The following is a 27,724-nucleotide window of genomic DNA, read 5'->3' as shown; positions in this document are numbered from 1 at the left end:
GTTGCTGAAACTCTGGAAAAAGCAATGAAAGCAAAATAGATGAAATAGAAGAACAAATAAGTATTCTCGAAGACACGGAAATAAAAAGAACCACAATAGAAAAGGAACAAGAAGTATGAAGGAAAAAGAATGAAGAAAGACTTCAGGAACTATCTGACTCTATGAGGAAAGGAAATATAAGAGATATAGGGATCCCAGAAGGAGAGGAGAGAGACATTAAGAACACAGAAAATATTCAAGGCGATAATCAATGAGAACTTGCCAAACTTGAAGAAGGAGCTGAAAATAGACATACAAGAAGCAAGAAGTACACCAAACTTCCATGATGAAAGGATAAATGCAATAAGAAACATAATAGTAAAACTCCCAGGAATCCAAGACAAGGAAAAAATAATGAAACTGATAAGAGGGAAGAAATAGATAACATACAGAGGAAAACCAATCAGACTGACATCAGACTTCTCTGAAGAAACACCACGGGCAAGGTGAGAGTGGAGGGACATAGTCAACAAACTCCAGACAACAAATGCCAACCAAGAATACTTTATCCTGCAAATCTGTCCTTCCTCTATGAAGAAAGAACAAAGACCTTCCCAGACAAACAGAAACTCCAGAATTTCATTATGACTAAACCCCCACTCCAAAAAATACTACAAGGAGTCCTAAAACCAGAACCAAAAGAGAGATGAATAAGAATGAAAAAGACAAAAGATGAACCACAGAAAAGACAAAATGGCAAATACAGATACCAACATATAAATATCAACTCTAAATGTAAATGGACTAAACTCATCAATCAATAAAAAGACACAGAATTGCAGGCTGCATTAAAAAACAAAATCCATCCTTTTGCTATCTCCAGGAAACACATTTAATTACAAAAGATAAAAATAGATTGGATGTAAAAGATGGAAAATAATCCTACAAGCAAATGGACCAAAAAAGAAAGCAGGAACAACTATACTTATATCAGATAAAACAGATTTCAAACTCAAAAAGGTAAAAAGATAAACAGACGGTTACTAGATTATGATCAAGGGGACAATACACTAAGAGGACATATACTCACCAAATGAAAGAGTACCATATTATATCAGACAACTATTATCATCTCTGAAAACAGACATCAGAGAAAATACATGTGTAGTAGAAGACTTCAAAACACCACTATCAATAATGGATAGATCGACGAGACAAAAAATAAGTAAGGACACTGAAGCTCTAAATAAGGATCTAGACCTCTTGGGCATAACAGATATCTATAGAACACTACACCCAAAAAAATCTGAGTACACATTTTTCTCAAGTGCACACATATCATTCTCTGGGATCGATCACATACTGGAACACAAGACAAACATCAACAGAGACACCAAGGTTGAAATCATACCAACCATTTTCTCTGACCATGAAGGCATCAAACTCGAAATAAACCATAAAAAGAAGGCAAGGAACCCTCCTGCCTCATGGAGATTGAAACCCACAATACTGGAAGACCACTGGACTAATAAGGAGATCAAAGAAGAAATTAAAAAATAATTTGAGTTGAACAACAAAGAAGACACCAATTTCCTAAATGTAAGGGACGCAGCAAAAGCAGTAATAGCAGGAAACTAAATAGCAGTACAGACTCACATCCAGAAACAAGAAAGAACTCAAAGAAACAACCTAATCTCACATCTCAAAGAACTAGGAAAAGAACAACAAAGAACTCCAAAACCAGTACAAGAAAAAAAATAATAAAAATCAAAGCAGAAATAAATGATTGAAACTAAAAAAAAACAATCTGAAAGACCAATGAAACCAAAAGTTGGTTCTTTGAAAAAAATAAATAGACAAACACCTAGCCAGACTCACAAAGGAAAAATAGGAGAAAACACATGAAAGAGGAGAAATCACAACAGATACAGCAGAAATCAAAAGAATAATCACAAACTACTATGAATAGTTACATGCAAACAAGCTCAACAATCAATTACAGATGGACAAATTCCTACAACTCTACAATCACTCAAAGCTAGATAAAGAAGAAATTGAACACCTAAACAGACCAATTACAAGCAGTGAAATTGAAATGGTAATCAAAACCCTCCCCCAAAACAAAAGCCCAGCACCAGATGGATTTACAAATGAATTCTACCAAACATTCACAAATGAATTAGTGCCTGTCCTTCACAAATTCTTCCAAAAAAATTGAGAAGGAAGGGATAATATCAAACACGTTCTATGAAGCCAACATTACACTAATACCAAAACCAAACAAGGACAATACAAAACAAGAAAACTACAGGCCAATCTTTCTAATGAACACGGATGCAAAAATCCTCAATAAAATTTTAGCTAACAGAATCCAACAATATATCCGTAAGATAATTCACCATGACCAAGTAGGATTTATTCCAGGGGCACAAGGATGATTCAACATCTGAAGATCAATCAGTGTAATCCAACACATCAACAGAAAGGAATATAAAAACCATATGATAATATCAATAGATGCTGAGAAAGCTTTCGACAAAGTGCAACACCCATTCATGATAAAAGCCCTTGAAATTCTTGGTATACAAGGAACATACCTCAACATCATAAAGGCCATCTATGACAAGCAAACAGCCAGTATCATTCTCAATGGTGAAAAGCTGAAAGCATTTCCATTAAGATCTGGAACAAGACAAGGATGTCCACTCTCACCACTGCTTTTCAATATAAAACTGGAAGTGCTAGTCAGAGCAGTAAGACAAGAGAAAGACATACAAGGAATCCAATAGGGAAGGAAGAGGTCAAACTATCACTATTAGCAGATGATACTATAATATACATAGAGAACCCCAAAAACTCCACAGAAAAACTAATCAAGCTAATCTATCAGTTTAGTAAAGCAGCAGGATATAAAATCAACTCAAAAAATCAGTAGCCTTCCAATACACAAACATAAATTTGAAGAAGAAATCAAAAAAACCATCTCTTGTTGAAACAAAAGAAAATCAAATTCTTAGGAATAAACCTAACAAAAGAGGTAAAGGACCTATACAAAAAAAACTACAACACACTGTTAAAAGAAATAGAAGAATACACAAAGAAATGGAAAGACATCTGCCGCTCATGCATTGTAAGAATTAACATTATCAAAATGGCCATCCTACCAAAAGCAATTTACATATTCAGTGCTATTCCAATAAAAATTTCAATGACATTCTTCAAAGAAATAGAACAAATATTGATGAAATTCATATGGAGCCACCAAAACCCCAAATAGACAAAGTTCTCTTGACAACAAAAAAGAAGGGAATGGAGGTATCACACTCACAGACTTCAAACCATACTACAAAGCCAAAATAATCAAAACTGCATGGTATTGGAACAAGAACAGACACACGGACCAATGGAACTGAATAGAAAATCCAGAAATAAACCCACAGATTATGGTCAACTAATCTTTGACAAAAGAGCAAAGAATATGCAATGGAGCAAAGAAAGTTTATTCAATAAATTGTGCTTGGGAAACTGGGTTACTGCATGCAAAAGAATGAAGCTTGATTACTACCTCACATCATGCACAAAACCAACTCAAAATGGATTAAAGAACTGGACATAAGACCTGAAACCCTAAAATATATAGAAGGAAATATAGGCAAAACACTACATGATATACAACTCAGTACTATCTTTTAAGACACATCACCCAAAGCACTGATAGTGAAGGCAAAGATAAACAGCTGGGATTACATCAAATTAAAGAGCTTCTGCACAGCAAAAGAGACAATAACAAAAATAAAGAAACCCCACCGACTGGGAGAAAATTTTTGCACACAACACCAATGATAAAGGGCTGATCACAAAAATCTACAAAGAGCTGACAAGACTCAACAAAAGCAAAGTAAATAACCCAGTCAAAAAATGCGCAGAAGAGCTAAAAAGCAACTTCTAAAGAGGAAATGCAAATAGTCTATAGGCATATGAAAAAATGTTCAACATCACTTGTAATCGGGAAAATGCAAATCAAAACTACAATGAGGTACCTACCATCTTAACCAGTGAGAATGGCACATAATAAAAAAACTTGCTACAACAAATGTTGGGGAGGATGTGGAGTAAAAGGAACTCTCCTGCACTGCTGGTGGAAGTGTGAACTGGTCCAACCTCTATGGAAAGCTGTGGGGATTCCTCAACCTGCTAAAGATGGTGCTTCCATATGGTCCAACAATTCCACTCCTAGTTATTTACTCAACGTACACAGAAACATTAATTCAATAGGGCACCTGCACTCCTGTGTTTATAGCAGCACTATTTACAGTCTGTAAGCTGTAGAAACAATCCAAATACCCAAAAATAGATGACTGGATGAAGAAGATGTGGTACATACATATAATGGAATATTACTCAGCAATTGAAGAAGATAAACTCATGCCATTTGCAGCAACATGGATGGAGCTGGATGGAATCATGCTCTGTGAAATAAGCCAGAAAAGAAAGAAAAATACCAGATGGTCTCACTCGTAGCAGGAATTTAGAAAACCTAAACATGAGACCAGGAAAAAGAATAATTATAATATAGTAAAAATCTAAATCAACAAGCAACTATAAACCAGCGACACACTACGGAGGGGAGAAGGGAGTAGGATAAAACAAGGGGCGTGGTAATTGTATGTGGTCTATAACCAAGATGAAAATGTATACATTGTGCAAAAATGAAAAATGATGTAAAAATATATAAAATTTAAAAAAAGAATAAAAAGGAAGAGAACTTGCTGCAGACAATTGTGAAAACATTCCTGAACACCAAAACCTAGGTCTGTATAACTTCTTTTTTTTTTTTTTTTTTTAAGATTTATTTATTTATTTATTTATACAAGCACTGGGTACAGTCAGAAGCGTGGGAGGGTGAGAGAATTCACCAGAGCCAGAGCGGGGAGCAGAGCAGGCAGAAGGACTGAAGTACACTGCTGAGGGGAGCAGCGGGCGGCAGGAGAGGTCTGCGGGCCATGTGGGACCCTCCTCAGGGGCCCGGGGGCAGCCGGCTATCAAACCGGCGCCGCAGGGGCTGTGGGCAGCTTTGCAATCCAGCGCCCAACTGCTGCGCCAGCGGGGAGGCCCAGTCTGTATAACTTCTTACACAAGATACCTGTGCAGACTAATCCCTGCCCCTCTGATCTGAACTGATTAACAAAAAATAAGATGCAGAGAGATTATGAATGGCAGGCAGCAAAGGACATCTTTTGTGGTAATATATGCATGTGTTTGTTTATTTCTCAAATTGGAGGCAAGTCAAAAACTGGTTCTACAATCGTTCATTTTGCACATATGAGTGAAACCCTGTGGTATTTATCTTTTTCCTTTTGACTTATTTCACTTAGCATTATACCTTTGAGTTGCCTCCATGTTATCACAAATGGCAAGGTTTCGTCCTTTTTTTAAATATATGTGTATAACTGAATAGTGTTCCATAGTGTATGTATGCCCTTGTCTTTATTTATTTATCCACAGAATGGCATTCAGTTTTTTTTTCCATATCTTGGCTATTGTAAATAATGCTGACTGACTTGAGGTACATTCCAATTCGTGTTTCTGTATTTTTAAATTCTTGAATATGTTTTTGGCAAATATTGTGTATAAATTCATCTCAGTTTGAAGTTGATGAACCTTTGGCATCTTAGTGAAGATAAATAAGATACTTGTAGCTATGCATCAAGCTTTTGAATTCTTTAATAGGTTTAAGGGAGTCTGTTTTGTACTTTGATGCATCTGTTGCAAAAAAGCACTGTGCTAAAAAGTTCACTAATTATAATATTAATTAAAACGAACTCATTCCTTTTAGTTTTATCCAAATATCATGCAAATGTAAGTAGAAATTTTCCCCTAAAGAGGAAAATCCTACAATGGAAAGATACTGGTGAGATACCAGAAGTAATGGGCAAATAAAGGTCGCATTCAGAATTGTGGACGATTATTGTCCTTACAAACACAGTTCTGGATAAGTTACAAGATCTGCTGTTTCTAAAACATAAGGAAGGGTTTGAATTCCACATTGACCTTATAACAAGCCTAATGTACCTTATGCATTATCTGATCCTTATCTGCAAATTTTAATATTGTTTGTGGTTGCTGGTGACATGGTTTGTTATACTCTTGGTGGAATGTTAGCTGATGTTTATTTCTCTAGTTTGTCACATCTGTCATGCAGTATTTTTTTTAAACTATTAGATGTGTAACACAAAAGGAAAATAAAGAATTTTTGGCATAGAGGTGAAAAAAAGTCATTGTGTTGACTATTGAACATTTTAAAATTATATATTCCTTGGGATAAAAACAATTTAATGCAGAACAGAATTTTGCCTTAAATTTCCCATATCTATAGTCTGTTGTGCCTTCTGACTAAAAACTCATATATATATGTTTTAATTTTTTTGCGTGTAGAAGAACTGGGGTGTAATTGTCAGAGGTACGGGGGATGAAAGGACTCACCAGAGACAGAGTGGGGAGCAAAACAGCCAGATTTACTGAAATATACTGCTAAGGGAAGCAGTTGGGGAGACAGGATGTTCATATTTTATTTTTAAAAGCAGTTGAACCTTGCTTCAATGTGACTATCTAACCATTTATACATAACATCTGTATTCTAAAGGAAAAAGATGCTTTGTATAGGCCAATTGACCTGAACCTCTACTTCCTCAGCTCTGGGACCCCAGTGAGCCAATAAACCTAGTCATCACATGCCTCTGCTTCCCCTTATATAAATGTCCACAACAGCACAAGGAAAAATTATATATTCTCCTAAAACGAGTGGCTCTGATGACTTTATGAGGTCTTCTATTTTTCTAGTATGGGTTGATGAGAAGACAGGGGTTTCAGATCAAGATAACACAGAAATATACCCTGTGCTGTATGGAATAGGATTAATACATCGTATTTATGTGGGTTTTCAGCAGGTAGATCTTACATCCCTTAGGTCAAATTTATTCCATAAATTTTATTCTTCTTCATGCAATTATAAATGGGATTGTTTCCTTAATTTCTCTTTCCTATAGTTTGTTATTAGAATATAGAAATAGCAACAGATTTTTTTTATATGTTGATTTTGTATCCTGCAATTTTTTTTTTTTGAATCCTGCATCTTTACTGAATATTTTGGTTAGTTCTTACAGTTTGTGGGGTTTTTTTTGGTGTAATCTATGGTTTTCTATATATAAATTCATGCCATCTGCTAGTACCAATTTTACTTCTTTTGTAATTGGATATCTTTTCTTTCTTTTTCTTGCCTAATTGTTCTGACTAGGATTTATAATATTATGTTAAGTAAAAGTAAGTGTGCATATTTCGCTGAGCATGATCCCTTCCAGTGCCATCCATGTTGCTGCAAATTGCATGTGTTTATCTTTTTTGAATGCTGAGTAATATTCCATGGTATATATGTACCACATCTTCTTGATCCAGTCTTCTATTTTTGGGCATTTGGGTTGTTTCCAAAGCTTAGCTATTGTAAACAGTGCTGCTATAAACATAGGGGTGCAGGTGTTCTTTGGAATTGATGTTTCTGTGTCCTTTGGGTAAATACCTAGGAGCGAAATAAGCCAAAAAGAAAAAGAAAAATACCGGATGGTCTCACTCATAGCAGGAATCTAGAAAACTTAAATAAGGGACCAGGAAAACCAATAACTATAAGAAAGTGAAAATCAAAATCAACAAAAAACTACGAACCAGAGACACTTTTAGGGGGGCGGGGGGGGGGGGAGGGATTGGGGTCAGAATGGGGGGGCTGCAATTGTATGGGGAATATAAAAATAAAATTTATTATTTAAAAAAAAATAAAAAAATAAAAATGTAAATAAATGTCCTTTAAAGAATTAAAAAAAAAAAAAAGTAAGTGTGCATTCTTGTCTTGTTCCTGGTCTAAGAATAAAACTAAAATAAAACTAAAAGCTATCAGTTTTTCACCATTGTGTATGATGTTAGCAGTGGTCTCTCATATATCACCTGTTTGTGATACATTCCCTCTTTGTTGAGCGTTTTTATCATAAGTGATTGTTGAATTTGTCAAATGCTGTTTTTTCTGCATCTATTGAGATGCTCATATGATTTTACTGTCTTTCATTTTGTTAATGATGGTGTATCACATTGATGATTTGCAGATGTTGAAAAATCCTTTCATCCCTGGAATAAATTGATTTGATCCTTTTAATGTATTGTTGAGTTTTGTTTGCTAAATTTTAGTGATATACTTTATACCTGTGTTTATCAGGAATATTTTCTTGTATTTTTGTCTGGTGGTGGTGTTTGAGTAATGTTGACCTCATCAAATGAGAGTGGATGTATTGCTTCCTCGTTTATTTTTGGCAAGGTTTGAGAAGGAATGGTATTGGTTTTCCTTAAGTGTTTGGTAAAATTCACCAGTGAAGCCATGTGGTCCTGGATTTTTGTATGTTCGAGTGGTTTTTGTTACTGATTCAATCTCCTTACTGTTCAGCTTTTTTTATTTCTTCATGATAGGTTTTATGTTTCTAGGAATTTATTCATTTCTTCTAGGTTGTCTGATTTGTTGGCATGTAATTGTGCATAGTAGTATCTATGATCCTTTATTTCTGTGATACCAGTTGTAACATCTCATCTTTCACTTCTGACTTTAATTACTTGAAACTTCCTTCTTGGTGAATCTAGCTACTGATTTGTCTATTTTGTTTCTCTTTTAAAAACATCTTTTATTTTCCTTGGTCTTTTTATTACCTTTTTTACTATATTTCATTTGTTTCTATTCTGATTTTGTTCTTTCCTTCCTTCTAGGTTTGGACTTTGTTCTTTTTTTTTTTTTAAATGATCCATTATTTTATATTTTAAAAGAAAGCTGAAAATGGGCAATAATATATATATTTAAAAAAGCAAAGTGAATTGTTAATAATATGATCAAGTTTTCTGATAGCATGAAGCACATAGTTTATTTACATTTTTTTTAATATTTTATTTTATATAATTCTTACATCTTTTTTCATCTTTGCACAATGTATGCATTTTCATTTTGGTTATATTCCCCATACAATTGCACCCCACCTTACTTTGACTCTAGTCCTTCCTTTCCCCACCCCATCCACCCCAACCCCCAGTGTGTCTCTGGTTTATAGTTGCTTGTTGATTTTGATTTTTACTTTGTATTGATTAGTCTTTTTCCTGGTCTCTTATTTAGGTTTTCTAAATTCCTGCTATGAGTGAAACCACCCGGTATTCTTCTTTTTCTTTCTGACTTATTTCGCTGAGCATGATCCCTTCTAGCTCCATCCATGTTGCTACAAACTGCATGTGTTTATCTTTTTTGATTGCTGAATAATATTCCATTGTGTATATGTACCATATCTTCTTGATCCGTATTCAATTTCTGGACTTTGTTCTTATTTAACTAGTTCCCTCAGGTGTTAAATTAGGTTGTTTATTTTAAATTTTTGTTATTCTTTGGTGAAGCATTTATCACTACAAACTTATCTCCTAGAGCTGCTTTTTGCCACGTCTTACAAGTTTTTGTATGTTTTATTTCTTATTGACTTTTAGTTTCACATCATTGTAATTGGAAAATGCTTGATATGGTTTCAACCTTGTTAAAAATTTTAAAGTTTTTGTAGTCTAACATGTTTCAGTGTGCTTGAGTAATGTATATTCTGTTACAGTTGTCTAGAGTGGTATATAGGAATCGCAAATTCTTTTCTGCATCTATTGCAGTGTAGTCATACGTGTCATTAAAGAGCAGTGCTTTCTTAATCATTTTCTGTCTGGATGAGCCAGGCATTGTTGAATGTAGGATATTAAAGTTCACTATTATTTTATCGCTGTTTATCTCTTTACATCTATTGATATTTGCTGTATACATTTGTGTTTTTTGATGGGTTGACCCAATTACTATTCTTTGACCTTCTTTGTCTCTTATTGCAATCTTTGTTTTAAAGTTTATATTGTCTGATATAAATATAGCTATTTCAGCTTTCTTTTAGCTTGTATTTGCATGGAATATTCACTTTCACTTTCAGCTATGTGTCCTTATATCTGCAGTCTCTTGTACATAACATATATGTATCTATGTATATCATAGATACGTACTTATTGACATCTTGTTAAATTTTTCTGTTTTTTATTATTTTGTTCCTTCTTGCTCTCTTATTATTGAATGATATTCTGTATTGCTGTAGTTAGATTTCTTTTTATCTTTTGTGTATCTATTGTATTTTTTTTTTTTTGCTTACAGCTACTTGAGGTTTACATGCAGCAATTTATATTTGTAATAGTCTACTTAAGTTAATAACAACTAAGTTTGAATGGTTTATAAAGTTCTACATTTTTACTCTTAGTCTGTGTTGTTTTTGACATCACAATTATAATCTTTTTATTATGTGTGTCACTTACCAAATTGTTGGTTAAAGTTATTTTTCTACTCTCATATTTTAAACTAATAGTAGTTTTATAGGTGGTTAATCCACCACTCTGCTTAATCTTTGATATCGTAGATATATGATTAAAAATAGTTTCATGACTTTTAAAATAGAAAAAGATGCCTAATATTCCATTACTATGTAATTTTCCCTTTTTTCATATATTTTGCTCATATGCATCTCTTGTTTTTATAATTAAATTAGTCATGTTACTCATTTTTGACTTAATACTGTTTTAGACATTTTATATGGTTCTGTGCTCTACATATATTTTTAATACTTTCATAGTTTTTCCTCATGTTATCCAATATAATGGCATCAAAGTAAAAAGAAAAAATAATACTAAAAATGAAAATTCTTGTTTTTATTTGGCCTCGCTTCCAATCTGACCTTTTCACTTAATTGCAATGTAAATCATACAGACTTCACCTTAAAGTGGAGATCAGACATCTTACTTTTCTCCCTATGTAGTTATAAAATCAAATAAGAAAATTAAAGTAATGTATAAAATGCTCTTTTAATAAATGTATGAACTACAAACGCTATAATAAAAACACTATTAAACATTATTGTAAATGTAATAACAATGCATATTATTGTTCAGCTTTGCCTCTCCTGCTAGACCAACAGTCTTCTCAATTTTAAATTTTAAATTTTTATGTATCTTGTAAGTGCTCAGTAAATGTCCTGGAGATAATTTAGTTGAATCAGTATAAAATTTAAAATTATGTAAAATGCCGGAATGTTATTTTGTTTTCCTGAGAGAATGCTATAGACCAATTAGAATATAATATCAATAACCTATTTGGTTTATTTTAACAAAGAAAACCTAGATAATCTAGTCATAGTTTGCAATCATAACATGCATCTATCTTTAACTACAAATTTTAGGGGTCCAAGAATTCAATTGATAGATATTATCAGTAGTAAACATGTAAAAAAAAAAAATGAACACTTGCACAATTGATTCCTGTCTTGTTTCTTTTGATGATTGACTACAAATGAGAAATTTTTGAAGGTAAAAAAGAAATATGTGAATGGGTCCATTTCCCTTTCACCCAATATTGACTCAGTGTTCCTTTAAAAAAAAATTTATTTATTTTTGCATACAAGAATTGGGGTATAGGCCAGAGGTGGCGGGGGCGGGGAGGGGGGGTGGTGTGTATGAGAGGATTCACCAGAGACAGAGTGGGGGGCAGAACAGGCAGACTGACTGTCTCAGTGTTTCTAATGGAGTTAGAATGTGAGTATCAACTGCCACTGCCTACTAGATGAGAATCCAGGATAAGATTGTTAAATAACATAACCTGGGGGCCTCCCTGGTGGCACAGGCTGCTGAGCACAGAGCTGTGAAGCTGTCCGCAGCCTCTGCTGTGCCAGTTTGTAGGCTGTGGAACAACCCACATGGCTCAGCAGACTTCTCTTGTCTCGCCTGCTGTTCCCCTTAGCAGTGTATTTCAGCCAGTCTGCCTGTTCTGTTCCTGCTCTGTCTCTGGTGAATCCTCTCACCCTCCCGCACATCTGGCCTGTACCCCGGTTCTTGTATAAATAAATAAATCTTTAAATAAATAAATAACATAACAACATAACAAAACATAACATAATATAACATAACCTGAATATAACATGACTCCATCATCGATGAAAACAAGTCCTATTTGCTTGTCTTATATTAACAAACATTTTATGTTTGTTACAAGGAAAGTCATTCACATTAATTATTCAAATAATAAATTTACAAATTAGCCTAAAATTTAAAATGACTTCAGGTTCTATTTTTTATAAAGAGCAAAGATTTCTAGCTGATTTTCCCCTATGGTACTCAGTGCTCAGGGAACGCTCACACCTGGGACACCTGGAAGTATGGCTGAGTATATGAAGCAGGTATTTGTAGATAAGTTTGTGTTTCAAGCCTATATACTTTATGTCTACATACTTTATCTTCAGGTAGGGCATAGGGTATGGTTAGAAATTCTCTGTGGTGGCAGGACAGGGAGAGAAAACGAGAGAGAACGAGAGAGAGCATGAGGGTGGTAGCAACTTGTCTGTTTTGCACCTACATTTGGAGCACAAACATGAGGCTGAGATGGAACCCAGGCACTATCAGGAGGACTGTCAAAGGGCCTAAGTCTGGAGAAAGGTATAGGAGCAAGTCAGAAACAAAGCCTGGGAAGTTCCATCCCTCCATTGGATGAATCCTTAGGACTATACCCTTCACAAAACCTCAGATAAAGTTTCCATTTCAAGGGCACAGTCTCACTTTCTGAGAATCAAATATTGCAGTGGGTATTTCTGACTCTAGTTAATATAGTGGCACTCATGGTGTGTTGAAGTCACCCTGTGGTATTATTTTGATTTTAGCATATGACATACCCGCTGTGGTTTTGCCTAGCTCTGGTTGCTGTGCAACATTGTTGGAAACTGAAATTGCCCTAATTTCTTTGTGAAGATAAATTGTGCATTTGAAGAGGTTATGCTTTCTCTGTAAAATATCATTTTTGTTCCCAGAACATATTAAGTGAGGAAACATTGATTTACAACATTTTATATAATCTAGAGCTGGAAGATCATCCCCCTCAGTGTTGTTAACACACCACACCCTCCACAAAGATACCCATAGTCCTCCATCATAGTCCATTTATGCTCTCTCCCCACTTTGCTCTCCTTCCCTCCACTCCCTCACTGGTAGCTTCAGTTCTAAGTCAGTTATCTAGGATTTGTTACTGGTTTAGATTTATCTGATCCTTTATTTTGTTTCTCTATATATTCCACAGATAAGTGACATTCTCATTCCTTTTATAATTTAAAGCAATGTCCTTTGACCAGTCTTGCATATTTACCTAACTTAACTGAGGTTTGTTCTGTTTGAAGCTAGACTAAGCTTAGTATTTGCCTGTATGTGGTAATAATTAAACCTAGACTTTGTAATTTTTAAGGACATTTTGTGGTGTTACTGATTCTCTTGTTTTAGTAGTGTCAATTTAAGCTCTTTTGTGATTCCTTTTATTGACATTTAGTATGAATCTTTCTGTCCTGAAAATCACCTATTTTCAACTTGGGATATCTCATGGATTTTAGAAAAACTATTTTTTTAAGGTAAATGTACCTTTTTATTTTATTTTTATTTTTTATTTATTTATTTATTAAGATTTATTTATTTATAAAAGCACTGGGTACAGTCAGAAGCAGGGGGTGGTGAGAAAATTCACCATAGTCAGAGCAGGGAGCAGAGCAGGCAGAAGGACTGAAGTACACTGCTGAGGGGAGCAGCGGGCAGCAGGAGAGGTCTACGCGCCATGTAGGACCCTTCTCAGGTGGCCGGGGAGCAGCCGGGGATTGAACCGGCGCCGCGGAGGCTTCGGGCAGCTTTGCAACCCAGCGCTCAACCGCTGCGCCACTGGGGAGGCCCAGAAAAACTATTTTCAATCCATTGATTTGTTTCTAGTCTCAATACACTATACAAATATTATATTCTGTTTATCTTTGTGCCATTTCAGTTTGTATTTCTCCTAAAATCTTGTGAAATCAAGACATTAAGCCACCAAAACATTTTTTGCATATGAACAATGTTAATTTTTTTAGATGACCTTTACTATTGAATAGAATTCCTTTTTATAACTTTTATGCTATGCTATTAACTGTTAGCCTTTGTTGACTTTAGTGATCTAAGTCTATTTGCAATTATTAAATTATTCATATGAATATTTATTATGATTTATCTTAATAAAGTGGGTTTTTAGTGAACTTTTTATCTTAATTAAAATAAAACAAACAAGATAGCAAAGCAAATAAAACCTTTTACCTGTTTTTACTGATATGAGTCTTTAGCCGGTCCTGAGCCAGTTTGTTTTTCCCACAGCACTAGCAAAAATTAGCTTAAGTAAAAATTGAGTTTACTTTACTCCTGCTTCTTATCTTGGGTACTTTCACTTTATCCTTTCTTTCTAAGTTTCTATTTTCTTTGAAGGTGAGTCCTGCAGTTGAATTTTGGGATTACTGACATCCTAGAATTGAAGTAGTCTTTGTTACTTGTGTATTTGGAAATTCATATATTTCTAATTAAAAGTGACACTCCAAAGATTTCTCAATTTCTATAGTTTTAAAAAAAGTCAATTGTTTGTTTAAAATTACATTAAGTTGCATTTAAATTATTGTTATTTGTCATTGGAAAAACACTTGAAAAGTTTCTGGAATACACTGTTATAAATCCTAGGAATTTGAAGACTAATAAAGATCATTTATATAGAGCAGTTTAATGCATCACATATTTTCATATACATTATTCCTTAAAATGCTCTTACATAAATTTTTTTAGCCCATTCAAAAGACAAGACAGGTTCTATGTTTAGGTTTTAATTTATGTTTATAATCAAGATCGTTGGTTTTTAAATGAAAAAAACCAATGCACGATCTCTCTAAACTTTAGATTCTGTTCTACCCTTATCCCATACTGCTGCTCTGAATAAATTGTTTGCACCTAGAAAAAAAGTGTGGAATGGGGTATTCTTTGTTTCTAAAAAATGAGTATTGATTACTTTGTTGAGCTGTGACATTACAGATGAGATAAATAGAAGGCACAAAGTTGAGTGAAGAAAATGGTAAATTGTGATTTTTCTGTGTCACAATTGAACACTGGACCTAGAAACTTAAGATGTAATTTTTATCTCCTCGGATGTGAGGACTGAGATCTTTATTGTTAATTAGGCAGAAAAGTGTGGGTTCAATGTCAAGAGGTTAAAGCATTAAAATGTTACAGCTGTTATGACTGCAGGGGTTGACCAGATACAGTGCAACACAAAGGAGGAAGTAGTGATTTCCTACAAGTACTGGGATGCCAAAAAGCTTCTAAGAAGAGTTTCCTGTCATTTATTCTAAGACCTAATCATTGAGCAGGTATTTTGTCAGCTTGAAAAGGGTAAGCTTGAAATGTGTTCTATGCACTTGAGTAAAGTTGGGAAAGAGTAAATGGCCATGTGTGTTTTTCAGAAGTGTTTTTCCTCTGGTCATGGAGTAGCAACAACAGCATTACCTTGAAACTTGTTTAAAAACATTTTTTTTTTAATTTTTAAAAAAATTTAAAAAATAAAAAAAATTCAAACTGCTAATTCTCAGGTACTGTGCATGTAACAAACATCACAGTAAATAGATACTAATTAAGTTTTATATTCTCTCAATTTATTAAAAAAAAAACAAATTAGGGAGTCTCACCTAAGATCTACTGAGTCTGTGAAACTGGGAATGAACACAACCATCTATATTTTAATAGGCCTATAATTCTGTTTCCTGCTAAAGTTTAAAGGTTTCTGTTGTAGAAAGATTGTAAGACAAAGATTTAAGATAGGAAATGTAGAGCTGACCAGCATGCAAATACCTATATTGAGTATATATATATAGAGAGAGATATATACCTTATAATTTAGGGTTGGAGTAATTGGTGAAGACTAAACAACTAATACTAAGGTATCCAGTTTTCTTCCAGGACTACATTATACATTTCACTGTTAATCTATATATTTGAATCTTGTTATAAAGATTTCTGATGTTGATTTTCAAAATAGCATAATTGAACAGACAAATATAATTCTTTACCCAAAAGTCATACCCATAAGAAGCTCAGCCATTGATAATATCATGCTTTTTTAACCAATTGGAGTGTGCTTTTTAATAAAGCAAAGTTGCTAAAAGATGATAATCAGACTTTTGAATGCAAGACTCTCAAATCAAAATCTGTAGAGAGATGGTACTGTTTTAACATAAGCCTACAATTAGGAATAATTGTAGGTTTATTTAAATATATATTTTATATATTTTTAATATATATTTATTTAAGATAGATGAGCAGGGAGAGAGAGAATGAGAAATTATGATGATAAGAAAAATAAGATAGGAGGAAAATGTTGAATCTTAGCTAATTTGATCAGTTTGGGGATATTTGAATATTCATAGGAAGTGGCTATTAGTTTATCCATGTAATGCGGCAATTTATTATTAAAGAAAAGACCTATAGGTGTTTATCTATATGTAGTAAAGAATTTTTTCCACATTTTTTATTGTGGAAGAAAAATACACAATAATACAAAGAAGAAAATATTACGTCACCTATGTATAATCCTTTCACATAGGGATAATTGCTTAATTTTTTGGCACAGATCATTCCAGCAATTTCTCTCTGTAAAAATATTAAATTAATAATATATAATTCTACCATGTTGGGATCACATAGATCATATAGGCTTGTGTCTGTTTTTCTAATTCAACAATATTAAGAGTTCCACCAATGACAATGTCATTAAACATATTTTTATTTTTTTAATTTTTTATTTTAACATTTATCATTTTTTACATTTTTTAGACAATATTTGCTTCCCCCACCCCCTCAGATTAAGTCCCCCTAGAATTTCCTTCCCCATGGCACCCATGCACCATCACCACAGTCCCCCATGCTCCTCACACCCCCCCCACCCCTCTCCCTCCTCCTCCCCTGCAGTATGTCTCTGGTTTATAATTGTCTGTTTTTGCTTTGTTGTGGTTTGTACTGTTATTATTATTTTTTTACATTGATGTCTTATTTGTTTCACTTATATTCCTGTTATAAGTGAAACTATCCAATATTTTTCTTTTTCCTTTTGGCTTATTTCACTGAGCATAATTCCTTCTAGCTCCATCCATGTCGCTGTGAATGGCATGAGTTTATCTTTTTTGATTGCTGAGTAATATTCCATTGTGTATATATACCACATCTTGATCCAGTCATTTATTTTGGGGTATTTGGGTTGCTTCCATGTTTAACCTATTGTAAATAATGCTGCAATAAACATAGGTGTGCAGGTGCTCTTTTGAGTCACTGTTTTTGTGTCCTTTGAGTAGATCTCTAGTAGTGGAATTGCCGGATTGTATGGTAGCTCCATTTTTAGTAGATTGAGGAACCTACAGACAGCTTTCCACAGTACCTGGACCAGTTTGCACTCCCACCAGCAATGTAGGAGAGTTCCTTTTTCACCACATCCTCGCCAACGTTTCTTGTTGCTTATTTTTTTGATATGTGCCATTCTCACTGGTGTAAGGTGGTATCTCAGTGTGGTTGTTATTTGCATTTCCCTGATGATAAGGGATGTTGAACATTTTTTCATATGCCTGTTGGCCATTTGCATTTCCTCTTTGGAGAAATGTCTTTCAAGTTCTTCTGCCCATTTCTTTTTTTTTTTTTTTTAAAGATTTATTTATTTATTTATACAAGTGCTGGGTACAGTCAGAAGTGCAGGAGGGTGAGAGAATTCACCAGAGCCAGAGCGGGGAACAGAACAGGCACCTGACGAAATACACTGCTGAGGGGAGCAGTGGGCGCGGCAGGAGAGGTCTGCGTGCCATGTGGGACCCTCACCGGTGGCTAGCGCTGCAGAGGCTGTGGGCAGCTTCGCAGCCCAGCACTCAACCACTGCGCCACCAGGGAGGCCCTCTTCTGCCCATTTCTTGACTGGATTGTTTATTTTGTTTTTGTTGAGCCTTGTGAGTTCTTTGTATATCTTTGTGATCAGTCCCTTAACAGTTGTATGGAGTGCAAAGATTTTTTCCCAATCAGTGGGGTGTCTCTCTGTTTTGGTTAATGTCTCTTTTACTGTGCAGAAACTTTTCAGTTTGATGTAATCCCAGGTGTTTATCTTTGCCTTCACTATCACTGCTTTGGATGATGATTCTTTAAAGATGTTTTTGAGATGTATGTCTTGTAGAGTTTTACCTAAACATATTTTTTATTTTTTTTAATTTTTTTTATTTTTTTTCACATTTTATTTAAATTTTATTTTTTATATTCCCCGTACAATTACAACTCCCTTATTTTGACCCCAGGCCCCACTTTCTCCTCCCCCCACCCACCTTAGAGTGTCTCTGGTTCATAGTTGTTTGTTGATTTTGATATTTTCTTTCTTATAGTTATTCTTTTTCCTGGTTCCTTATTTAAGTTTTCTAGATTCCTGCTATGAGTGAGACCATGCGGTATTTTTCTTTTTCTTTCTGGCTTGATTTCGCTGAGTGAAAAGTTTCTTTTTTAGCTCTTCTGCCCATTTTTTGACTGGATTATTTTTTTTGTTTTTGTTGAGTCTTATCACCTCTTTGTATATTTTTGTGATCAGTCCTTTATCATTAGTGTTGTGTGCAAAAATTTTCTCCCAGTTGGTGGGGTTTCTCTTTGTTTTTGTTATTGTCTGTTTTGCTGTGCAGAAGCTCTTTAATTTGATGTAGTCCCAACTATTTATCTTTGCCTTCACTATCACTGCTTTGGGTGATGTGTCTGTAAAGATGTCTTTTATGTGCATATCACGTAGTGTTTCGCCTATATTTCCTTTTATGTATTTTATGGTTTCAGGTCTTTTATATAGTTCTTCAATCCATTTTAAGTTGGTTTTTGTGCATGGTGTGAGGTAGTAGTCATGCTTCATTCTTTTGCATGTAGTGACCCAGTTTTCCCAGCACCATTTATTGAACAAACTTTCTTTGCTCCAATGCATATTCTTTGCTCCTTTGTCAAAAATTAGTTGACCATAAATCTGTGGGTTTATTTCTGGATTTTCTATTCGATTCCATTGGTCTGTGTGTCTGTTCTTGTTCCAATACCATGCAGTTTTGATGATTATGGCTTTGTAGTATAGTTAGAAGTTGGGGCATGTGATGCCTCCATTCCCTTCTTTTTTTTTTTTCAGGAGCGCTTTGGCTATTCGGGGTTTTTGGTGATTCCATATGAATTTCATCAATAATTCTTCTATTTCTTTGAAGAATGACATTGAAATTTTGATTGGAATAGCATTGAATCTGTATATTGCTTTTGGTAGCATGGCCATTTTAATAGTGTTTATTTTTCCAATACATGAGCAGGGGGTGGCTTTCCATTTCCTTGTGTTGTCTTCTGTTTATTTTAACAGTGTTTTATAGTTTTCTTTGTATAGGTCCTTTACCTCTTTTGTTAGATTTATTCCCATGTATTTGATTTTCTTTTGTTTCAATAATAAAAGGGTCTAAACATATTTTTTAATGAGGGTTTTAATGTTACCTTTTGTATAGCTATTTCATTATTTATTTTTGTACTTTTCATAAGAAATTTAGGTGCTTTATTATATTTCAGTATAACAAAATGTATAGCTATCATGATTTATTTTTATACTTTTTATAAGAAATTTAGGTTCCTTATTATATTTTACTGTAATAAAATGTGTGATAAATATTTTTACACATCAATGTTTTTCTCCATATCAGATTATTTCATTAATTCTTAAGAGTAAGTTTATTGTAAAGGTATGAAATTTCTAAAGCCCAGTTATGTAAAGAGATAGACTATAGTAAATACAAAGAAAATTAAATTTTTGTAAGACTTCCTCTCTTTCATTAAGAAAATCAAATTAATCTTTATCGATTTTAGAAATATCAAGTATCTAGTAATATTAACTAATACTTTAAATAATAGCTAGGTTTTGTGCCAAGCTTTGTATGTATATGTCTGCCTTTGTGGCTTGTATGTGTGAATATATGTACTTAATTTTACAATGATGCCATAGATAGGACAGGTATGAGCTCCATTTTAGATACGAGAAAGTTAAAGTTTAAAAAATTGGGCCTCCCTTGGGCCTCCCCAGTGGCGCAGTGGTTGAGCGCTGGGTTGCGAAGCTGCTCGCAGCCTCTGTAGCACCGGTTCAATCCCCAGCCACTGGACAAGGGTCCCACATGGCACGCAGACCTCTCCTGCCCCCGCTGCTCCCCTCAACAGTGTATTTCGTCAGTCTGCCTGTTCTGTTCTCCTCTCTGGCTCTGGTGAATTCTCTCACCCTCCTGTGCTTCTGACTGTACCCAGTGCTTGTATAAATAAATAAATCTTAAAAAAACAAAAACAAAAGAAAGACTTGCCCATCAACTTTAAAAAAAAAAAAAAATTGGGCCTCCCCTGGTGACACAGGCGGTTGAGTGCAGCACTGTGAAGTTGTCCACAGCCTCTGTAGGGCTGGTTCAATCCCAGCCAGCCAGCGAGGGACCCACAAGTGCAGCAGACCTCTCCTGTCACGCCCGCTGCTCCCCCCAGCAGTGTATTTTGGCAGTCTGCTGGTTCTGTTCCCGGCTCTGTCTCTGGTGAATCCTGTCACCCTCCCACGCATCTGGCCTGTATGTTGGTTCTTATATAAATAAATAAATCTTTAAAAAAAAATTGAAGCAATTTGTTACAGATACAATAGATAATAACTAGCAGAGCTAGAATTCAAGCCTAAGATGGTCTAAGATCAGTCCCAGCTTTTCCTCTTATTTTCTTCTCTGACTTTGTATTTTCTTGTAAGTTCTGGTAGAATTTTTATTATTGAATTTTTGTTGCAGGATTTATCCCTTGAATTACAAATTTATAATTTCTACTAGAAATATAGTCATTCTATATAACTTAACATAATGAAAGCCATATGTGACAAACCCACAGCTGGCATCATTCTTAATGGTGAAAAAAATGGTGGGGACCTACCCTTTAAGATCTCGAACAAGGGGCTTCCCTGGTGGCAAAAGGGGTTAAGTTTCAGTACTATGAAGATATCCACAGCCACTGCAGCATGAGTTCCATCCCTGGCCAGGGAGCTAACCCTCATGGGTCAGCAGACCTCTCCTGTCTCACCCACTGCTCCCCTCAGCAGTGTATTTCAGTCAGTCCTATTCTGCTCCCCACTCTGTCTCTGGTGAATCCTCTCACTGCCCCCTCCCCCACCCCAGCACATCTGGCTTGCAGTCCAGCTCTTGCATGCGTACATAAATACAATAACTCTTTAAAAAAAAAAATCTGTAACAAGAAAGTCCACTCTCACCACTGCTTTTCAATATAAAACTGGAACTCCTAGCTAGAGCAATTAAACAAGAAAAAGTCATACAAGGAATCCAAATAGGGAAAGAAGAAGTAAAACCATCATTATTTGCGGATGATGTAATAATACATGGAGAGAACCCTAAAAAGTCCATGGAAAATTAATTAAAACAATAAAACAGTTTAATAAAGTAGCAGGTTATAAAATCAATACACAAAAATCAGTGGCCTTCCTACATGCAAACAATCAGTTTGACTTGGAAGAAATTAAGATAACTATCCCATTTACAATTGTAGCAGAAAAATTAAATACCTGGGAATAAGCCTAACAAAGGAGCTGAAAGACTATGGTGGTAGACGATGGGTGACTTGGTGTTGGGTGCACTATGGAAGGAATACCTAACAGTGGTTTCCAAATTTTACCTTAATTAAACATTGATTTTTTTTTTTAAAGGAGTGTGGTGTTCATCCTGAGTATCAAATTCTCAGTCCCATGGAATTTTCTGCAGTGAAAGAAATATTTTATACCTGTACTGTTGAGGATGATAGTCAGTAGCCATACTGAATACTGAAAATGTGATTCATGCAACTAAGGGGGGGCTGTAGTTTTCAATTTATAAACTTTATTTTTATAAATTTATAGTCCACATGGGCTAATGGCTATTTTACAGGCACAGGTATAGAGGTGGCTCTAACTGTTGTTATCACCAGGAACTTTTTTGCAATTAAATTTAACACCACCACCACCCCGCCCCTGCTGCTCCATCATACCTTGTCAAACTGCCTAGCACTTGATCTCTCTGAACAGATGGTGAAGCATAATCTCCTGTATCACGAGCCAAATTACATGCTTTGTTATTGGCCTCATCTAATCCTGTAGATGAGACAACTTCCTCTGTCAGTATTGGTCACTTCCCCTTATCATGCTTTGATTCCTCCAAGAATAATTGCAGGATCTTTCTTTCCAGTAGCCAAATGATGAGTCCCATCCTCCCTTTAGGAAAGTAGCTAAGGAGAAAAGAACAGGCTGACTTTAAAGCCAGTTGAATTGTGTTTTAGCCTTTTCATGCATGAGTGGCATGGAAATGGTTGTTTTATTACCCTCCTCTGAAGACTGAAATGGTCATATTTATCCTGGAGCTGTGGAGAGGACTAAGAAGAGTGTACGCCTGTAGAGTCACACACAGCTAGTATAAAGTATCACAAAGCAAAGATGACTTTATGCAAATGAGCATATGAGTGAGTGAAAAAAAGCATTATTTACTCCTAATGACCTATATAATTCTTATTGGTTTTTAGGAGATAAATGAAAATGGGTCTTGAATAAATAACACTAAGTAATTCCAATTTTGCTGGACAGTAGGCAATAATTTGAAATGACTGATAACATAACTCTTATAATAGGAATAGCAACAGAAATATGGACTGTTCTCACCTTTGAACACTCATGCGTTTGATGTTGCTTTAAGAACTCTACATCAGTTCATTCATTTCATTCTCATAAGAAATCTGTGTAGTACTTATAGCTACTACTAACACCGCTATTTTATAGAAACGAGTCATGGACTCAATTTTTCCCCAGTCACATGGCTAATAAGTAGCAAAACCAGGATTTAAATCTAAACTTCTTAGATCCAAAATCCATTGGATCATGCCTCTTAAATCTTTGCATAGTGTATATTAGATTCTCCTTCACATGGACACTTACCCTCAGAGCTTTCATTCCTCCCAGCCCTTATCCCTTATTTTAGATTTACACTGTTCCCAGATTCCTACATTAAAGTACATGGGAAGGGCCTCCCTGGTGGCGCAGTGGTTGAGCGCTGGGTTGTGAAGCTGCCCGCAGCCTCTGCAATGACGGTTCGATCCCCAGCCACTGGCGAGGGTCCCACATGATGCGCAGACCTCTCCTGCCGCCCGCTGCTCCCCTCAGCAGTGTACTTCGTCAGTCTGCCTGTTCTGTTCTCTGCTCTGGCTCTGGTGAATTCTCTAACCCTCCCGCGCTTCTGACTGTACCCAGTGCTTGTATAAATAAATAAATAAATAAATAAATAAATAAATAAATAAATAAATAAATAAATAAATAAATCTTAAAAAAAAAAAAGTACATGGGAAATCAGTTGTATAAGGGCATGGTTTATCTATTTTTCTGCACAGTCATTTCTTTATATATCTGATAAGTAGGAATAAATATTTTTTCATTAATTTAACAAACATTTGTAGAGTCCCTTACATATGTCAGATACTACTTGGCACCCAAAAATAAAGATTAATGATGAAAGAACTGATATATTCTAGTAGTTGAGATTTTAGTTGTAGAGACAGTCACAAACATGTCAGTATGAAAAGCACTTGCACAGCACAAAGAAGAGAACAGTCTTTCCCTAGGAAGATAGAAAATGGGGTAACATTCATTCAGAAAGCATTTTAAGGGTCTCCCTGGTGGCATAGCGGTTGAGCGCCAGGTTGCGAAGCTGCCCGCAGCCTCTGCAGCGCCGATTCAATCCGCGGCTGCTCCCCGGCCACCGGAGGAGGGTCCCACATGGCACGCAGACCTCTCCTGCTGCCCGCTGCTCCCCTCAGCAGTGTACTTCGGTCCTTCTGCCTGCTCTGCTCCCCGCTCTGGCTCTGGTGAACTCTCTCGCCCTCCCGCGCTTCTAACTGTACCCAGTGCTTGTATAAAGAAAGATAAATCTTTAAAAAAAAAAATCCAAAAAAAAAAGAGTATATGGAAAATATCTTTTAAAAAAAAAAAAGCATTTTAAATGAATATTAAACCAGCCAAACAAGTCCTTTCATAGAGAGGACATTTTAAGGGCATGTATAGTTAATATGGACCTGCCCAGCGTTTGCCTCTCCACAGAAACCCATGTTCCTTATATAGTAGCACAAATAATATTTATTGCACTTATTTGCTGGAATGTGTCTTTCTGTGAATTGTACGCCCTCTCAGCTAGCCCCACACTTGGCTCAACCTCAATCAAAATGAAGACATATACACTAGCCAACTTAGGTAGGTCCTGGAAACAGTAGGATTTAGAATTGAGATTAAATTGTTAATGGAGTCCCTGGTGTGATTCTGTCCTGCGCAGTTGTTCATCGGAACAGTAGTCATTTAAATCCACCCTCCTTCTCTCCCACCTAAGGGCGTGCCACCACCCCATGGAAGATTCGATGGACATGGACATGAGCCCTCTAAGGCCCTAGAACTCCTTCAGTTGTGAACTAAAGGCCGACAAAGATTAACACTTCAAAGTGGATAATGATGAAAATGAGCACCAGTTATCTTTAAGAACGGTCAGTTTAGGGGCTGGTGCAAAGGATGAACTACACATTGTTGAAGCAGAAGCAATGAATTATGAAGGCAATCCTATTAAAGTAACACTTGCAACTTTGAAAATGTCTGTACAGCCAACGGTTTCCCTTGGGGCCTTTAAAATCACACCACCTGTGGTCTTACGGTTGAAGTGTGGTTCAGGGCCTGTGCATATTAGTGGACAGCACTTAGTAGCTGTGGAGGAAGATGTGGAATCAGAAGATGAAGAGGAGGAGGATGTGAAACTCCTGAGTATATCTGAGAAGCATTCTGCACCTGGAAGTGGTAGCAAGATTCCACAGAAAAAAGTAAAACTTGCTGCTGATGAAGATGATGATGATGATGATGATGACGATGATGATGATGATGATGATGATGATGATGATTTTGATGACGAAGAAGCTGAAGAAAAAGCACCTGTAAAGAAATCTATACAAGATATTCCAGCCAAAAATGCACAAAAGTCAAACCAGAATGGAAAAGACTCAAAACCCTAATACCAAGATCAAAAGGTCAAGAATCTTTCAAAAAACAGGAAAAAACTCCTAAGCCACCAAAAGGACCTAGTTCTGTAGAAGACATTAAAGCAAAAATGCAAGCAAGAGTAGAGAAAGGTGGTTCTCTTCCCAATTTGGAAGCCCAGTTCATCAATTATGTGAAGAACAGCTTCCGAATGACTGATCAGGAGGCTATTCAAGATCTCTGGCAGTGGAGGAAATCTCTTTAAGAAAAAAGACTAATCAATACAAAGTAAAAATCAAAATCAATAAGCCACTATAAACCAGAGACACACTACGGGGGGCTAGGGATGGGGAAAGAAGGACTAGAGTCAAATTAAGGGGGGAGGTGCAATTGTATGGGGAATATAACCAAAACAAAAATGCATACATTGTGCAGAGATGAAAAAAGATGTAAGAATTATATAAAATAAAATATTTAAATATATAAAAAAAAGAAAATAGTTCAGTTTGTTAAAAATTTTCCGTCTTATTTCATTTCTGTAACAGTTGATATCTGGCTGTCCTTTTTATAATGCAGAGTGAGAACTTTCCCTACCGTGTCTGATAAATGTTGTCCAGGTTTCATTGCCAAGAATGTGTTGTCCAAAATGCCTGTTTAGTTTTTAAAGATGGAACTCCACCCTTTACTTGTTTTTAAGTATGTATGGAATGTTATGATAGGACATAGGAGTAGTGGTGGTCAGACAAATGGAAATGGTGGGGAGACAAAAATATACATGTGAAATAAACTCAGTATTTTAATAAAGTAAAGAAAAAATTGTTAATGGAATTTATTGGTCTACCCCAAGCCAGTCCTAATGACAAGAAAAAATATGTCTGTAGATTACTTTGTTCTGCAAATGACAATACTTTGTCTAACCTCCTTTTAGCTAGCTAGTCATAAAAAGAGGAGGGGTAAAAAACAATATAAAATTCTATTTGTCTATGTCTTCTTTGGATCCTGGCACTAATTCCATTGATCCTCTTTGCCACCAGTCATAGATTTACACTCATTCTTCCTAAAGAGTATATAAGCTGATTGATCTCATATTATAATTAGGAATAAATAGTTTGTTTTTTAAGTCAGTTATGATAATCTGCCTGCCAGTCACAGTTGTTCTTAGTACATATTCAGTGCAAAGTATATTCTTGATTTAATTAGTTGGGATTTAATTTATTGGGAAGTAATAGCATATTTTTCAAACTCTTAAAATGAAAGACTGTACTTTTAGGAATCGTTTCTTTTGTTCATTAATTAGTTGGTAGACACAGAAAAATTTGAGAAAGCATAAATAGTAGGAAAATGAAAAATCAACATCTCTCAGAAACATTAGACTTCTTGAAAATAAGTTGTCAGCAGGGTGTTTTCACACTGACAGTGTTTACAGCAATAGTACTATCAAACTTTGAAAAAGATAGAAAATGAAAATATATTTTATTTGGTTTTCTTTCTCGTCTCAGTGACATTTAAGAAAATACATATTTTCCTGTTTACTGGGTGTGTGTGTGTGTATGTGTGTGTGTAAAAAGTTTTCAGGTGAGGAGAAATGGAAATGGTTCTCAAGAAAACAGAACTAACTGGTCAAAGTACAAATGAATAGTCATTTCTGTTTTCAGAAGACATTTTGGCAAATTATCATTTTTATTGGACATACAGTAATCTCTATTTAAAAAAATAGTTTTCTACTACCTACCCTAATACTTGCGCTCCACTGAGAACTGTTGCTTTTTAGTTCTTCATGTATTTCATTTGTATGTGTAACTCCCATATTTTAACCCATCCTGCTGCCATGACTACCATGACTGAATTTTTTTTTTCAGCATCATCCAGTATCCATTGGTATTGTTGGTTGTGTTGTAATTTATCAAGTGAGGAGTAACACCTTAGGTGGTTGTTATTTTCTGTTTGATATAGAAAAAAATAACTGCTTAAACATGTTATGATAATAATAATCTTAATTCACACTTGCTCTCTGAACTTGCTTTTCAATCATCACATAATACTCATGGCACTAAGATATACAGAGTGATATTTGTAAAGTCCCTACTAGTTAACGTTAGATGCAGTATAAAAATGTATCGAGAGGTCATGCTACCTGGGAAGTAAAGTTGGTATCATGGAGATGGGTGTTTAAAAGCTGTAACTTCCTTTGCTGTCTAATAATGTAAACTAAACTTGTGAATTTTTTGCACACATCAGTGTTGTGATAATGTTATGTATTTCCTCATAACATTGAAGCTAAATTTTGGTCATTTTCACGAGCAGCTTTTTGAGTGCTCCATGAATTTCCTTCCTTGCTTTTTCACATACAATAATCCATAAACTATACCCCTGTCCCATCCCACCCCAAAATGGCTGACTGTCTTGGAAAACCTTCACTGACCCCAGTGTGCTAACTTCCAAGAGTACTCCCTTGGGCCATCATATCTAGCCTACAGCTTCTTCCTCTGTAGTCAGTCTTATTGTCTTTGACTGGATTCCCAGGGTGTTGCCCCAGGGCCTGGCACTTAATAGGTAGTAGGTTAAAAGAGAACAAAAAGAACTAAATGCACCTAGATATGGGCTTTATGATATTTCCATATCCTGTAGCTTTGCAAATTATTTTATGTAGATATGTTATTTGAATTAATTTCCTAGATTATATGATTATAAAAGTTTCTGATTAATTTTAGACTTACCATATCA

General features: G+C 35.3%; 2 protein-coding genes across 5 annotated transcripts in view; both read left to right on the top strand.

Moving 5' to 3' along the window:
• Positions 1 to 27,724, top strand: part of SPIDR (scaffold protein involved in DNA repair) — a 545,150-nt gene that overhangs the window by 366,047 nt on the left and 151,379 nt on the right. The gene's annotated exons all lie outside the window — the stretch shown is intronic.
• On the top strand, positions 24,328 to 25,308 carry LOC119241540 (nucleophosmin-like). Its single transcript, XM_037506877.2, is given in 2 exon segments — positions 24,328 to 25,030; positions 25,033 to 25,308. Coding segments are annotated over 2 exon segments (690 nt in total). The 5' UTR covers positions 24,328 to 24,573; the 3' UTR covers positions 25,266 to 25,308.

The sequence above is a fragment of the Talpa occidentalis genome, unplaced genomic scaffold (genome assembly GCF_014898055.3).
Source record: "Talpa occidentalis isolate TD23 unplaced genomic scaffold, MPIMG_talOcc4v2.1, whole genome shotgun sequence".
Classification (NCBI taxonomy): Eukaryota; Metazoa; Chordata; class Mammalia; order Eulipotyphla; family Talpidae; genus Talpa; species Talpa occidentalis.
Note: the sequence above shows the minus strand (reverse complement) of the source record. Positions and strands in the feature narration are given on the sequence as shown.